Raw genomic sequence first — 16690 nt, 5'->3', positions numbered from 1 at the left:
GAATTCCTTCAAAAGGGGATGTTCAGGATTGTGCGGGGATCCCAGCATTGCTAACTTTTTTCTGTAAAAGATGATGTTTTTAAACATAATATTCATAATAATACAAAAAAGAAAAGAAAAACACAATTGATAAGTAATCTTCTCTTAGTAGCACTCTCTAAGCTAGGTTAGCTGGAATTCCCCTTTAACAGATGAGAAACAGGTTAACGTGTGAAGCAAACTCAATGGTAGAGCCAGGTAGAAGGCACTGACACTTGGTTTTCTCTCCAAGTTGCTCCCTCACTTCACAGTCGGTTCACCGTGTTGTCACTTGGAGTCAGTTCTGATGACTTTCTAGTGTAACAATAGACATGAACACAAGCCCTTGGACCATGATGCCAAACAAAGCTCCTCCTCTGCTGCAGCGTGAGGTTAGTGTAGCTGTTGCATCCAGTGAGGTTCAGGTCTGCATTTATAGGCTGCTAAATACTAAGGACCAGCATGCAGTGCGACTGGCTGTCACTGTGGTGTGGGGAGAGGTCAGATGACTGGTTGTAGCATTGAAAAGGTTTGCCGAGAGCTCAGGAGGGAGGGCGCGGCACTGGGCGGGTGAACCGGTGACGTCAGGTCTCAAAGTACTTGTAGATGGCTGTGACGTACGTCATGACGCTCTGCCAGTCAGGCCTCTCAGTGTGCACCATCTCATTTAAGTCCTGGAGTGAGGAAAACAATATCAGCTACTGTATTACTGCTCAACTTAACGTGATCCAAACCCCTCAAAATGAAGGGCCGAATGTGTATTCTATGTACATCAAGCAATGCAGGGTTAGTGAAACAGTAGGTGGCAGGAGACATTTGCCAGAATATGAAAACTGAACTTCTTTCTTGCACAAAGCTTTTTCTAATGGCGCTTCTCCACTACATAGTACTGCCTTGCCTCGCCTCACTCCTACACGGTTTGGTTGGTTTTCCATTGCAATAGTACCTCCTCAACGTGGACAGAGTCATCACTGCGCGGCTGCATGAAACTGCTTTGTTTTATACACGACACACACACAAACTAGCAACTAGTGACTTGTAAAGGAGTTGTATTCGGTGTAACCAAATCATTAGAATCAGTGAATGAAATAGATTTGTTCACAGAATCGTTCAGTACAGTCTGATACAGTCACTGAATACAGGGGCAGGGGTTGTGATGTGGCTCACTGCTCGTGATTGCCGGCTTTTGGCAGTGCTGTCGCTAAATAAACCAAACTCCTCTGTTATAGGATATATATATATATATATTAAATATTAAATATTGAGATTTTATGAATGTCCTTGCTAAATGTTGGAGATTAACGCACGTTTTCAGGCATTGTTCGATTTGATTCTTGTGCCTCTTCCTGTAACGGCACTCAGACCAATCAGTACATGGCAGTCTGATGACACCACATCAGCTCAGTGAGTAACCATGCTGTGCTGTGCCGAGTCGTTCTGGGACCATTTAGTGGAAAAGCGGTAAATGACAAATGTCTATTAATATTTTCAAAAACCTGGATTTTTTTTTTTTATTCAAACTGTCGAGGATTTCAAGGACCCGTGGGAACCCTGATGATCACACAATTTGTTTCAGATAAATCCTTCATCCTAAATCTGTGTTCGGAAGCTGGATTATATGGAGTGTTGAATCAGTGACATTGGTCTAAGTAGACTTTCATTTCTTTGTGGTTTCTTAAGTAATGTAGGTCAATACAGACACTGCAAAATGCATAGCACGTGACCACTCAGAAAACTGGGGGTTACACGTGTCATTAACAGGAAGCAGATTTTCTACATTGCAGTTTTTACTACATTTTAGAAAGTGAATGAACATGAAGAGAAAGCATGAGTGAGCTTACAGTATAAACATACTACAGGGGCTTATATGTTAACCACATACACACAGTTATAACAACTTCATTCACTTATTTAAAATTAATTCAGTGTAACTGTGTTGAATATTCTGAAGTCCACATTAAGTTGATTGTTCATAATGTGATTAATATTGATATACTTTTATTGTGAGGCCAGGTTCTGCCTAAGTTTTGCCTTTTTGGGACAGGTGCGGGAGAAATTTCTTTTACGTCATGTTTGGAATTTGTTTGTGTCTTTACTATATGAAGTTAACTTAGAAAACAGAATTATTATGTTTGAGTTGATTAAGGAAATTAAATTATCTTTTCAAAGTGACAAGCCTTTGTTTTGGAAAATGAGGTGGAAAAGCCGACACATACTTAAAACAATAGACATTTTTAAAAATCATTATAGGCAGAGCACACGTAATAAAGTGGCCAGTGAGTGTTTGACTGTCCTTTGACCTTACTTCTTTCTTATATTAATCACAAAAAGTTGACATAACGCTTACCAAAGTGCATTTGATGCCCACACTCTCTGCAGCCTGGAAAGCTAAGGTGAAATTTCTCCTCTGAGGAAAAGAAAAGAAGGTCAAACAATGTCTTCAAAAAAATATTACAACCCCATTCAGTGGTGGTAATGACATCCATTCACCATTCAACCATTCACCTGTGCTGCATATAAATATACACTGATGCCATGTCAGTTCTTAAGAGCAAAATTACGTTCTTAACAAGTTTAACAATGTCAACGAGTGACCAAGAGAGAATGTGAGTGAATCAACGCTCTACTCATGCTACAGTAACATAAAATAAGATTTTAACTAATTTAAATTATATGGTGATCGGTGGCTACAAATAATTAAAGGTATGGATGCTGACACTGGCTGGTCAGCTGAGAAGGCAGTCTCTAATGCATCCTGAGGACAGCTCAGTGTGGGAGACATGTGTCCTAAAACCACCTTTGAGTAGATTGGGAGCATCCAGACCTGAACATAATGCATAATATTGCAATCTGGACATGATGGAATCCCTCAGGAATGATAATACCAGGTCTGAACAGGGTCTAAGATAAAAGGCTGACAGTGAAACAGTGTTTAGGTTTTTCCTCTAAATTCCACTCACCTTGTCCTGGCTGGTGAGCTCCTGGTAGGGGATGTGTGCAGGCAGGTACGTGTGCAGCACAGCACAAAAGGCCAGGCCGTCGTTCCAGCTGCTGCTGAAGTTGGTGATATCAATGTTCTGAAAAACACAGCATTTACCACTTTGTTTTCACTGGAACGTTTACAGATTAGGACAGAATGTCACTGCCAGTGCGATACAGGCCTCCAACAGTACTTCTACAAAGAATAATCTCATGTGGCATGGAAAATATTTTTATATGATTTAATCTCATCTTTTCACTATCAGATCTCAGCTGACCTTTAAAATCAAACATTTACAGCCGCTGCAAACATCCACTAAGCGTATATGTGACGAGATGCCCAAGTCCCCTTACTGTCACAACTATAATCTAGATGGTACACATTGCATGTTTTTGTCTGCGACACACCACAGGATGTGTTAAATGCTGCACACTTCCTGGAGAGGACCTAATCTACCATGGCAACCATAACCTTACATCAGTTAAAAGGGGTAAACATCACTTCACTATGGCAAGTGACTCAAGTGACGAACTCGCTGATTGTGATTTAAGTAATTCTAAGTCAATGCTTAGACCTTTATTGTCTCTGCACATGCAGTCTGGGGAAAAGGTTGCCAAGACAATGAGGCTCATCTTAAGCGTCTTTATATGGAAAACTTCTCGTGCTTAGAGCGTGTGTTACAAAATCAGGACACAGTTGATCGTGACATGATGGAAAATATGGCCTCAAACAACACAAGTTTGTTTGGTTGCACTGTAAACAGAAACATCAGTCGCACTTCTGTGGCATTTTCTGAAAATAATTACTGCTCAGTGACTGATATCTACTAAGACTGGACTTGCTGCCACCACCAGTAACAAGTACCATCATCAAATGAACTGGAAATTCAGACATACATTTATTTTGTTGTGACACACTCAAATATGTCATAGTCACTGCTCAGGAAGCTGCTTCACAGTACAGGTCAACCGATATGGGTTTTATCCTCTTGCTAATCGCAAGCGTTAGAACTCCAATCGGCCGATGGAGGACTAACATATAATTAAAACATAATTATTTAATAATAACAAAAGAGACACAAAATTGCTCAACATGCTTAAAAACAAACTGTATCTGCACTGCTGTGCACCTATGTATTTTAAAAATAAACAGGGCATTATTAAAATATCGTCAGGTTCCTGAACTTAGATGAAAAAAAGTAACAAGTGGTTGATTAATTCAATTATAATTGTCCAATGCTGATAATTAAAAAAGGCAACATCATTTATATCTTTTTTTTCCTCACTGTACAATTCAGTGGATAATTCACTTCTATAAACTGCAGAAAGACAAATACAATCAGCTCCAATAACTATAATAGAAAGACTAGAAAGACTCCTCATTTTGCATAATTTATTATTCTAATGAAGCCCCTCACAGACACAAACATCAAGTACAAATGCTTATGTGGCTCTTAACTATCTTTGTTTTAAGATTAAATAATTTTATCTGGCCCAATCCTGTCACAAAAGAACAAACCATATTCACTTATTCACCATAAACCTGTGGTTGTGGTTAACCCCATTGTTTTGATTCAGAATGTGAATACGCTGTCTTAATGACATCCATGAATTCAATGTGTTCAGTCAACATGTTCATGGTTGTCAAAGTGTTATTCATGGGAGCTCCCTGATGGTACTTGGAGGAATATCAGAAATACACCATGTGTGTGTGAGCAGAGTGATGCAGGAGGATTCTGATCTGAGCATTCAGCAGCATATGAAAAAAGAATTGCTTCAACTAATCTTTTTCTCTCACTACATTTCCCTCACACCAGCATCTGTAGGGTGTGTGAAAAACAGGACGACGAGGGACCACCTGTGCTTTCACAGCCTCCACAGCTGAGGTCCACTGAGCCACTACACCTTTTTTAAACAGTTTTTTACACTTCTATTTGTAGTCACCACCACAATAATTCATGCATTTCTTTTTTTTCAAACGGTTAAAATCTTATTTCATGTTACAGCAGCGTGTGCAGTGCTCCTCCTTCTTGTTTCTCTGTTGCTGTACAATGCGGAATACTGTAAATCTGCCTCCAGTGAAAGGTCAGTGGCTGATTTACACCACAGTATTTTACCGTTGGTTTGAATGGTGTTACTTTGAGACTTCGATATTTTCTGAGGTGGTACTCGGTGTAAAGAAACCGACTGCATTACGTCAGTTACTGTCCTGATGTGGTGCAAACCAGTGAAAGACTGTGAATCTACCTGGTAGCCCTCAGTCTTCTTCTGGCACCACTTTAGCAGAGCGTTTCTTTTGGAGCCTCCATACTCTCTGGCCAGTGCCGACAATGGGTCCTTTCTCTCCTCTCTGCAGTGGACACATTTTTAGAGAGAGATTTACATTGTCAGAAAGGCTAAATCATTATATACTAAACATGTGTGCTTTGAACATCCACATCTATTACTACCACCACATAGAGTATAGGTGAGGCAGTGCCTTGGAAGGATGTACCTTAAACGGCTGCGTGCTGTCGGTGTGATGGAGGCAGTGGGAGAGGAGGAGGACAGCGAGAGCGGAGAGGAAGCTGCGCTCAAAGCCATTAGGGAGGATGAGGAGGCCCCGTCTGGAGTGGACATGTCCCTCTTTATTTCCTCACTGCTCCTTCGGGACACTGCTAGAGTCACGGCAGACCATTAGCAGCTGATTTTTCTTTTTTAGCTAAAATGAAGACAGAGTTATTGCTTGCAACTTATCATGCATCTCAAACCTGAGATTGCTTTGGTGGTGTCCATGTTGGAGACTCTCTGGAGGGCCGATTGTGGTCGGCTGGCCGAGGTTCCCCTGAGGAGGTGCTCAGCTGTGGACACATCACAGTATTTACATCAATAAAGTCACAGAGTTTCTATACGGGACTTCCTCTGAAATTCAATGGGGTCATTAAAGAGGCACATTCCATTTCCTCTGAGTTAAGGGAATACCAACGCACGAGGCCAACTCGCTCGGCAAGAAAACTATAAATCAGAGAAAAATAAACGCAACATGGGAGGCTACAGCCGAGTCTGCACGTTCGCATGAAACACTTGAACTCATTACTGGTGAGAATGAACTGCGGGAAGTTGTACAGTATGTGGTGCTCATTATTTCCTGCTTATCATCCTCTCCAATGTTTTGGTGAACAAATTAATGACGTCAGCATACAGTAAACCTGCTTGCTCCCAACCCCAGGCCTCAGGGTAAACAACTGTTACTTTATTTCTCATGAGAGAGGGGACACTGCATTCATGTTAAATGTTAGTATAGTGTTTGTAGTATAGCTGTGACAGACGTACAGTGGAGGACAAAACCTTTGTGTTGCCCATGATCAAGAACATTATTCTATTATTCTCTTATTGTATTTCTTTATGTCTGAGAGCAACAGCCCCCCAAAGGAAGAACATGTCATCATGAATTCAGGATAACAGTGATATAAATTCACAGCTGCCTCACCTGGCATGGTGATGTCTGTGTAGCTGGGTCTCTTATCACTCAGTGAGGAGAGTGGCTTGGTTGCAGACATAGACCCACTTATGGAGTGTCTCTGAAACAGCAACAAATAACAGATTTCTGTATAACAAAATTCCAAGAGGCCCAAGTTAATAAAAAATGACAGTATACAATTTGCTATACAACATTTCTAAGCAATTACACATGTTTTTCTTCAAAGAAATTGGACAATATCAGATAATAGTCACAGAGCAAGAAGCAAGAAAGTAGGCATTAGGTGCGGAATAAAAATCATGCACATTTTGATTTGTAGTTATTTGAAAGCTGACCAAGTCCTGTGTCCTCTGACTGACCCAGGAATCCAAAGTTATTTCCAACACATGAGGACATTTTCCACTGCTGCTTTTCCAAATTTCCCAGAGATTAAAGATTTGAATTTGAAAAATCTCATCAGAATGGATTTTTCTCAGTTGAAATGTATTTCTTTACAATCATATCAAAAAAATGATTGATGCAGTGAAGGTTACATGTTCACATTTTGACAGAACACACAGTCAGTGTGCTCCCCATAGAGGGGAAAATCGTTTTGTGAGGTGGTACTGATGTGCAACAACCTCGCAGTTCCTCATTGGTCCAAACTTTATCTCACATGTAGTACTTCTTCTTGTATCTTTTAAAATCTTGTTTGTTCTTGATAAACTCATAATTTGTCTTGAAGTGAAGCCAATACAACTTTCCACCACATTTTTAATGACTTATTAATGAGTCAAAAGCACAAAAGTGGCACAAAAGAATTCCTCCTGTACCTGTATGGGTGAAACTGCCGCTGCTGGAGGCGTCTTCATGGGACTGGGGCTGAGGGGGGTGCGTGGGAGTGGGGCAGCTGAGGCTGTTGGGGCCACAGTGGCACCATTGGTCGATGGACTTGCGTTAACATAATCTGTGAAGCCCAAATGAAATACTAGGCATGTTAAGTTTAGTCTGGGAAACAGTAGACATTTATACATTTATAAAAATATAAAAAACAACAAAAGTGAGGTAAAAGTGCTGTACCTTGTGATGCGCTGTCAAAGCTCTTGATGAGTGTTTTGACAGTGGGAGAAGGCTCTGAGGAGGTGGAAGAACGCCGGCTGAGACCCATCCCCTGTCTGAGAGCAGCTAGGTCTCTCTCCACTGCATTCATGTAGTTATACACTCTGCCTCTCTCCTCATCCTGCCTGGGAAACGGATCATATTCACCTTAATGTGTACACTCAAATTCCAGGAAACAGAGAACAGCTCCAAGTCAGATGCCAACATCACGTCAAAGCGACAAATTTTATGACCTATTGATTCAGAATGTACCTATTGATTCATTTTTTTCCCACATGGCAATTGTTCAACTGTGATATTTATTGAAGACAAATGAATGGAAACCTGGATTATACGGAGCATCAAGCATCATAATCAAATAAGCACTATCAATCCCCTCCTTTTGTTTAGAAACACAAGATAGACGATGTCAGTGCGACCGCTGGAGCAGTTCCAAACATCCGTCGTGGGCTCTTACTTGCGGCTCTTGACCTCATCCAGCTCCTTGCTCAGTTTCTCGTTCTTCTCCTGCGCTTCCTGCAACCGGCGCCGCAAATCTCCAATCTCCTCCTGTGCTTCCGACTTGATGTCATTAGCAATGACAACAGCCGTCTGCAGATCAGCCTGGAACTGACGCCACTCCATTGACTCCTCCTGTAGACACACACACACAAAACAGTGTTCACAATGAGGTGGGGATTGTTGAGGTTAAATGATAAATTACTATGGGAAAGTTATGGCTGACGTTGATGGTAAACTAAAACGTTTGCAGACTAAATGACACAATGAGATAAAATATTCGAAAAGGGTCTTTTAGAGGGTCGAATGAGAAAAGGCAATTGTTAATTCTCTCTGTGAGTATGTCACCACAAGCTTTCATGTAAAAGAGTTGCTTGATTGCTAGCTTTAACACACGCTTGGTGCCAGGTCATACTTTCTGCATTCTTTGTCCATATGTTCAAGGGGTCGCTTCATATTTCTACATGCGCATACATGCCCGTGCTTCTGCTCATACTAAAATGAGGGTCCACGTCAGTCTACTAGGAGTTTGCCTTCTTTTGTATGTGCTTGTATTCTTTGAGCGATGGTTTGCAGGTTTGTGGGTATCAGCGTAATCTCGAGCTATGAGTAACAAGTCAAAGTCCATGGTTACCATCTTCTAACCAAAACAGGAGTGCACCACCAAGTGTTGTGCTACAGGGAGCAGTCTGTGAATTCAGTCTCCACGAACTCAAACTGCAGGTGTGCTCTAAATCAGTGACGTGCGGTCAGGGTAGGCAGTCAGTGAAAATTTGAGGTTGAGTTCATGTAAGGTTTGATTATTTTTTTAAATTCTGTATTTTTTATTTTCGGATAACTTTACTACAGGTTTGAATGTGTCTGCATTTGGTGATTTTCATAGTCTAATAAAAGCGACCCAACAGCGATGTTTTCTGGTCAGGCAGCAGCTGCACAAGCCGTTCGCAGGCACAGACCTCCTCTGCCTTTCTGTCTCATCAGCCTGTATGTGACTGTTTGCGCATGCGCACTTAGTTTCTCGTATAGTTAAAATGTACGTCAAAAAGCAGATCGCTACGCTGCCTATTGACGTTACTGTACTTTGTTTGTGCTGCATTTACGTTCACATTGCTTTCGTGAATTGTCAACACACCGTCCTCTCGCTGTTTTGCGTCCAGCAATTTAGCGGGCGGTGTAATGATGGCTCTACAAGAGAAGCTTAAACATTTCTTAAGGCTGGCATTTGATGAAAAACAGCAGCTTTTATTAGAGAGGAGACCCACGCCTGAGCTACTTTTCAAAAGGAGTGGTATAAGAAAAAGGACAGAGCAACTGTAAACTCTATAGACTCTGTAAACTGAAGGCCAAGTCAGGAGACTTTTAGAACTCTGTCATCAACAACTTTGTGAAGAAGGAACCGCGCGTGGACTTCATCTTCAAAAGAAATAAGCAATTCTTAATGCACTCTCTCTATCTCCCTCCGTCTCTTTAACATGCAACGCGCACGCATGCACACAGTTTTAGTTTCTGTTATAGTACAGTACTACAATCTTGATATTCTCAGATTACATGGTGCACTGTCTGCAACGTATGAAATACTAATTTAGTGTGTGTACGTCTTGGTCTGTGACTGCCCTAGAGCTCACCGCACGTCACTGCTCTAAGTGTGCGATAGGCGGGGTACACCCTGGATAGTTCAACAGTCCATCACAGGTCCACATGGAGACAAACCACCATTCACACATATGGTTAATTTTGAGTGTCCAATTTACCTAATCCACATATTGCATGTTTTTGGACTGTGGGAGGAAGTCAGAGAACCCAGAGAAAACCCCCACACGCATGGGGAGAACATGCAAACTTAACAACATGCCATAACGCTAATTAATAAAGCATAAATTCTGAGTGATAATGGCCTCCTGTGAATCAGAGGGGTATTTGCAAATACTACAAAAATGACTGCTTTTACCAATGTTCAGACAAATTTGAGATTTATTATTTTAGTAACACTACTGCATTTCACCTTAGTGTATTAAAACCAAACAAATGTTCTTCAAGTAGGATATGACAAACACTGCACATAAGTCTGTCCTGTCTAAACCCATAACTTGATACAACCGTTATATTTCTGCTCCTGGTCTCTTTCTTCTGTCCCCGTTTCACTTTCTCTCCCCGACTCCTCCTCTGTCCCCCATTTTTCCTTTCACCCCAACCGGTCGAGGCATATGGCTGCACATTTTTGAGTCTGGTTGTGTCAGAGATTTCTCTCTGTTAAAAGGGAGCATTTTCTCTCCACCTACACCATGCCTAGTGCTTGCTCATTGTGTGAATTGTTAGATTTCTGTTCTTTCTATAATATTGTAAAGGTTTCTGCCTTAGTATGTACAGTATCTTGAGATGATGCATGTTTTGATTTGGTGCTATACAGAGAAAACTGAATTGAATTGAATTGAACTAAATTGAAGTGAATAAGTGCAGCACCATTACCCTCAGTCTGCGGTGAAGAATCTTGATCTCCCTCTCCATGTCGTGCTTATGGTCCTGTAGCTTCTTCATAGAGTCTGAGATAAAAAGAAAAAAAGGTTGTTGGTAACACAAACAGGCCTCAGAACAGACCTACTCAATACCACAGACATCTCAGAGGACATTGGAGGAAGTCTGACACAAATTTCATTGCAGAGATTAAGGAGGAGATTAAACCTTGAGATACAAATGCACTTATTATGAGCGGAGGATGTTCGTTCTAGTTTCACACATCAGGAACAAAATGAGTCAAATGTCAGAGTAAACATGACTAATCTGAGGGCTTAGATATTCACTTATTCTGGTTTCTGTGGAGCAGAAATGTATCGCAATTAAGATGAAAAATCATAAATGAATCACTTGTCAGGGAGTGATTTAATATAAATCATTTTTTGTCCTTACCCACTCAGATGTAACAGGTTAGCTACACACGTAGCTAACCTGTTACCAACCAAAACACTTACTCTCCAGATCTGTGATGATTAGGTTGTCGTGGAGTTTAAGAGCTCGATGCTGCTCCACCTCATCCTCCAGCTCAAATATGGTTTCCTTCATGTCGGCGATCTCCGTCTCTTTCTCCTGCAGCTCCAAACGTTGCTTCTCCAGAGCACGCTCCTGCTCCGCCATCTGCTGCTGCACCTGCTCCTGGAAATCCCTGTACTCCCTGTCCAGCTGCAGACACAGGATAAAGAATATTTAATTATTGACATGCCATGAGGTAATTATTTGACTAATGTGCAGCCAAGCTTTGGGAATGTCATTTTGTAGTGTTAACAGATCAATTGTGCACAGTATATGACTAAATTATACATCTGTGCAATTGTCTAGTGTAGTGCCAGAGAGGTAAAGAGTGCTATATTGATCTGGTACACAAATGTTGAGTTACTGCACCCACAATTAAGTTTTACATTAGGTAAAATACCTTCTTTGCCATCTTTAAACCAAACCCCATTTGGGAAATAGAATGTATGTACATATACAAGTTCTTTTGCAGGCCTTTGGTTACATCTAACCTTAGTGAAAGTCTCCTGCAGGCTGTTCAGTTCACCATGGGCTTCCTCCAGCTCCTCCTGCATTTTTGCAGCCTTGGCCTCAGCCTCCTCTTTCCCCAGCCGAACACCTTCCAGCAGCTGGCAGATGTCATTTTTGTCCCCCGCAGTATGAAGAGAGTATAGCTCCGCCACCCTCTGCCTCTCATGGTCCAGCTGGGCTCGGCAGCGGCTCAGCTCCGCCTGGTCATTGCTCACTGCCTCCTTGTACTCGTTAAGTGCGGCTGCCATGGCAGACCGATCCTGTCTCTCTGAATCCAGCGTGCGCTCAATCTGGTGGTTCCTCTCCTTCAGCACTCCAATCATCTCCTGGGCCTCAGCGTTGTCCTGTTCAGCCATCTTTAATGTGTTGGACAGGTGTTGCTGCACCCCCAGTAGCTGTTCACGCTCAAAGCGGGCATTATCTGCTAGGTCTGCGTAGCGCTGCTCCAGCTCCATATAGCAGCCACTCTTGATGTCCTCCTCGAGAACATAAGATATGTGATGCTCATCCATCAGGGAGCGAAGGTACTCAATCTGGCGACCGTAAAGCTCCAGTTTGTCACTCTGCTGGCACAGAGAGTCCATGAGGATGACCTTCTCCTCTCCGAGCCGCTCGTTCTCCCCGTTCAGCTCTTGGGTGATTTGCTGTAGGTCGGCCAACTCCTGTAGAGTAGCTTGGAGCTCCTCAGCAGTGCTGTGCTGGTTCTCCTCCATCTGGTGGATTCGTTCAGTCAGACAGGCCACAGACACCTCACTGGTATTGCCACTGCTGCCTCTGCGTGAGCGATCCCTGCTGGGTGCACACTCTGACTCAGACGATGAAGAAGCTCCAGAGGGAGCGTCCAGGGCATCATCACTGGAGGTGACAGCTTGGTAGACCTCGCTGGATTCACTGTCAAGGTTGTCCGCTGACCCTCCATGCTGGTGTCCTGTGAGCAGATCCTCCAACGAGCCGGGGGCGGAGCCTTCCACAGAGGAGGTCAGTGTACCTGTGCCTCCGCCATCGCTCTGCCCACTGCCTGTTGCCAGGTCTGGGCTCAGAGAGGCATAGTTGAACAGTTTGTCAGAGGCGTCCAGTCTCTGCTCCAGAGAAAACCCTAGTGCGTTAAGTCTATCTTTCAGCATGCGGTTCTCACTCTTTAGCAGGTTGAGTTCCTCTCTGATGGCCTGGTTCTGCTCTTGTAAGAGAATCAGAGTGGACTCCACATCAGCTGCTGTGATGGCTGAGACCTGTGGCTTTTCCACTTCCTCAGCCTCTTCCTGTGCAGGGGTTTCTTTCCCTCCCAAACCAAGCTGGACCCTCATATCCCTCAGCTCACTGCGCAGGTGTAGGATCTCCACGTCCTTGCTTTTAGCCAAACCTAACAGGTCTTTCACTTTAGCCTCCAAAGCCACCTTATCACTAATCTGACCATCTGATTTAGATTTGCTCATACGACCTTCAGACTCCGTCAAGATATGGCTGCGTGAGCGTTTCCCTGACGCCACATCCCCAGCTGCAGACCCTGATACCAACTGCTTTTTAGCAGCTGATGTCCTGGAAGTCCGAAGACGGTCTCGTGATGAAGTTGGCTCTTTGGAAGTTGACGATGTTGCACGTTTGGATGAAGTACCTGGTAAGAGAGGGAAAGGGGAGTCTTTATTTGTCTGACAAAAAAAAAAATGTTAATTAAGGAGTCAAATTTACCTGATGTTGTCTTTGGTCTGCTGTCTACGTTGTTAGCAGTAGTCCCAGTGGAAGCAGTCCTTTTGCTTTTGGTGACAACACTGCCCGATGCAGGATTCCCTCCAGCCATAGCGGCTAGGAGATCATCATTGCTTTTGACCTGAAAGCACAAACATTCAACAGATTCATTAATGAGGAAAGAAAATCGAGCATTGAAAACAACAGTGGCATATGTGTGTGTCCGCTGCTGAGTGGTCCATGACATGCCGAGTCTTACCTTAGATAGAGGTGCTGTGCCGCTGGTCTTAGATGCAGGCTTTCCGGTGCCAGCGGCGGCTGCTGCCTCAGACTTCCCTCGTTCTCCGCTCACCTTACTCACCGATGGTCGCACCGACTTCTTCATACTGAGCTCTCTGAGGCCGATACATTTACAGCGCAATCTGTGCACAAAAACAGAGAGGAGAAACGTTCATGTGCAGAGTGACAGCTCCAGTTTTCCATGGAAGAGGAATTCTTTCCACAAAGGCTGGTCCCTAAACACAGATACCACACTAAAGAGGTCAAACAGTTGTAGACACACCTACATCTCACTGTTATTTTAAGTTTTTCCAATAAATGTGTTCTTGAGTCATGGATAATGCTGTCTTTGCCCCTGCTCTCTACTGTGAATAGTAATTGTTAATAATGAATATTTTCACATTCCTGGACAGATGTCTGCTACTTGCAATTTAACTCATATTGTCTTCACTTTAGATACATTTGGTAGCTGTTAATGCAGCTGGAGGACCACCCCAGACACAGGAATGCAAGATAAACAGTGAAGCTGAGGCCTCCCACAGGCCAATCAATGTGTCCACTAGATGGCTCTCATGTGCTTGTGATATTTCAGCCAGTTTGACCTCACAGCTTTGCATGACAACACTGATTTAGTTTAATCTGTGTAGGTGGTTGCGCAAATCAGTATATATTTATCTGCAGGAAGAATTTGGTCTTACACCTCAGGGAATACAAAGCTGGGCAACAAACTGGGTTGTTTCTTTTTCTTTTCTTTCTTTTTTTTATTTTGTGAGCGATGCAGAGCAATGAGGGAGGGCCAAAAAAGGAAAAGTAAATTCCCTCACTCATCAAAGTGAAAGCTCAAACCGTTACAAAAATGTGAGTCTGTTCCCTGCCAACTGCTCTGATACACTGCATTTCATCTTTCACTGCTATGGAATAATTTAAAGACATGTTTGTTCAAGACGTATTTATACCATGTTACAATTATTGTTGCATTGTTTAAACAACCTGTAAACTCAGCTGAGGGTTAGTTCTTGACGTAGTTCTGCTATGACAGGGTGTGATTCAAAATGTAAATTATATTATACTCATCAAAAATATAAACGCACACACTTGAAATGGTGAACAAAAATAGAATGTCATGACATTTGCCCAGATTCTTGATGCCTTTGTTTATGGAATGATTTGTTTTGCTCAAACACAGTAGTCCAGTATCACTTGGCCTCCTATTGACTACAATCTCAGATTGAGTATTTCCACTCACGAGAGTCATGAAGCATGGCAGAGTGGTGGTCAATATGCGTGACCAGTACACAGACACTCCTTATGGTCTGGTCAATAAAAGGGCACACCAAAATGTGGACTTTTCTCACTTGTTAATATGCCACAGATGTCACAAATCATGAGGGAGCGTGCCATTGACATGCTGAGTGTTACAGCTGTGGCAACTCAACTGAATGTGCATCATTCCACGATCGACAACCTGGTGATGTCCATGCGTCGCCGGTGTACCGCTCTGCGTGAGGCTAATGGTGGACACAGGTTATTGAAGTTTGTGAACTTGGATCATTGACCCCCATTGTGTTCTTCCTCCCATTACTCCAGGACTTTGTTTTGAAATTGATCCTAATGCTCGCAAATTAAAGCCGCTATTTTTGGATAGTTACTCTGTTTTGTCACATAACAACTACAGGTTTTTCTTCGTGCATTTATATTTTTGTTGAGTGTACATAACATATTCTACTGAAAGATCTATCTAACATCTAACTATGTGGCAGCTGATTTACAAGTTAAAAATAAACGATTAACAAATCCTTGTATAAAACACAAGGTGTTATTCACTGTCCACGTGTTCACGTCTGAAAAGACAATGATTAGATGCCATGATAGCAAGAGAGGTGATTTGGGACACAGCTGGAGATAAAGAGTAAGTACTTTAGCAAAGACTTGGATGTTCTCACAAGAGGAAAAAGTGAGCTGAAGTGATTTATTGTACACAGGAAAGCCAGCAACAATCTGTTTCTGAGTCATGCTCAGTAGTTTTCTGGAGGAGAAAAGTTGTTTGGATGTAGAAATGAATAAAATCAGATATCAGAAATAAAACAGCCTTTAAAGTGAACATTGTCAAAGGCCGACTGCATTGTATTGTAGCAGGAGTGTAAATGTTTGGACAATTCCCTGACTGAAACCATTCCTCGAGCCTTAGCTGAATAAATACACACAAAAAAGAATCAACAATTAAAATCTAATACAGTCAGAGCTGGGTGAGGGATCTGCACACAAGAGCACAACTAAGTCATAAACTGTGAACTAACTTTATCCCAATACTTCAAAATTCAAAACAACCTGCTACTAAACCACAGCTGTGGTGTATTCAAAAGCTAATTCTTTACTGATTCATTTCAGCTGTTCCCTCAGTTCAGTACAGGTGTCACTTTAAATCTGTCACGCAAAACCACATCTTCTGCAAGCACACAGATTCCTCTAAGTGTCCGGACTGTATTTGTTTGGCTTATTATTTCTGCCAGGTTGACTCCAGTGACGTAGATGCTGGGAGTTCAGCTACACCAAGTTAATTTAACAAATCCACAAAAATAAACTTGAAGCCCTAGCTTTTGGCAAGTACTAAGAGACCGATAACACCCACAAATTCAAATATGAGATGTCTTTCTTTTAAGAACTGCTCATAATGTGTATGCTGGTCAGTTTTAGCAACTCTGTGGCTACTGTGGTTTAAACGATGCAATACAAACTCAATCCTGAACCATTGTGATAATCCATTAATGGGATTGAGGTTTTTTTTCCATTAAGATTTCAGATTTTTCAGCTTCTTCTTTCTCCATATAATAAAGAAATCATTCAAACTTAATCCTTTTGGCTTGTGGACAAAACAAGACAAAATCCAAAAATAAAAGCATCTCTTTATCCCTACGGACCTAACCTAGTTTGGAGGCTTTCGGTCACAGACTTACTTTGGGAACATATGTTTTTTACAGTTTATCTGTACAGTTACCCCCTACGTCCTGTCCAGATCAAGACATAACATGTTGACAGGCTGTCTGAGCCTGTTTATGCACTAGTGCTCGAAATAATTGTGTAGAAAACTGTTGTCCTGTGTTTTAGTCTACCACAAGTTAAAACTTCTGCTACTGTGCTCCA

The 16690-nt window shown here is 42.2% G+C and overlaps 1 protein-coding gene across 3 annotated transcripts; it reads right to left on the bottom strand.

Moving 5' to 3' along the window:
• Positions 1-243: 243 nt before the first annotated feature.
• On the bottom strand, positions 244-13655 carry specc1la (sperm antigen with calponin homology and coiled-coil domains 1-like a; the record flags this gene model as incomplete). 3 transcript variants are annotated; one of them, XM_083886512.1, is made up of 15 exons in its annotated part: positions 244-692; positions 2366-2425; positions 2979-3095; positions 5245-5347; positions 5492-5651; positions 5748-5855; positions 6467-6557; positions 7270-7424; positions 7490-7680; positions 8013-8188; positions 10520-10593; positions 11020-11227; positions 11569-13199; positions 13274-13412; positions 13530-13655. In XM_083886512.1, 15 exons carry the CDS (start codon positions 13653-13655, stop codon positions 603-605), a joined length of 3429 nt encoding a protein of 1142 aa, XP_083742638.1. In that variant the 3' UTR covers positions 244-602. The 3 variants fall into 3 exon arrangements, with proteins under 3 accessions (XP_083742638.1, XP_083742639.1, XP_083742640.1); XM_083886513.1 differs by having other exon boundaries at positions 5748-5837; positions 7517-7680; XM_083886514.1 differs by having other exon boundaries at positions 5748-5837; positions 7270-7403; positions 7517-7680.
• Positions 13656-16690: the final 3035 nt, after the last annotated feature.

The sequence above is a fragment of the Microchirus variegatus genome, assembly GCF_963457635.1.
Source record: "Microchirus variegatus genome assembly, chromosome: 3".
NCBI classification, from domain to species: Eukaryota; Metazoa; Chordata; class Actinopteri; order Pleuronectiformes; family Soleidae; genus Microchirus; species Microchirus variegatus.
Note: the sequence above shows the minus strand (reverse complement) of the source record. Positions and strands in the feature narration are given on the sequence as shown.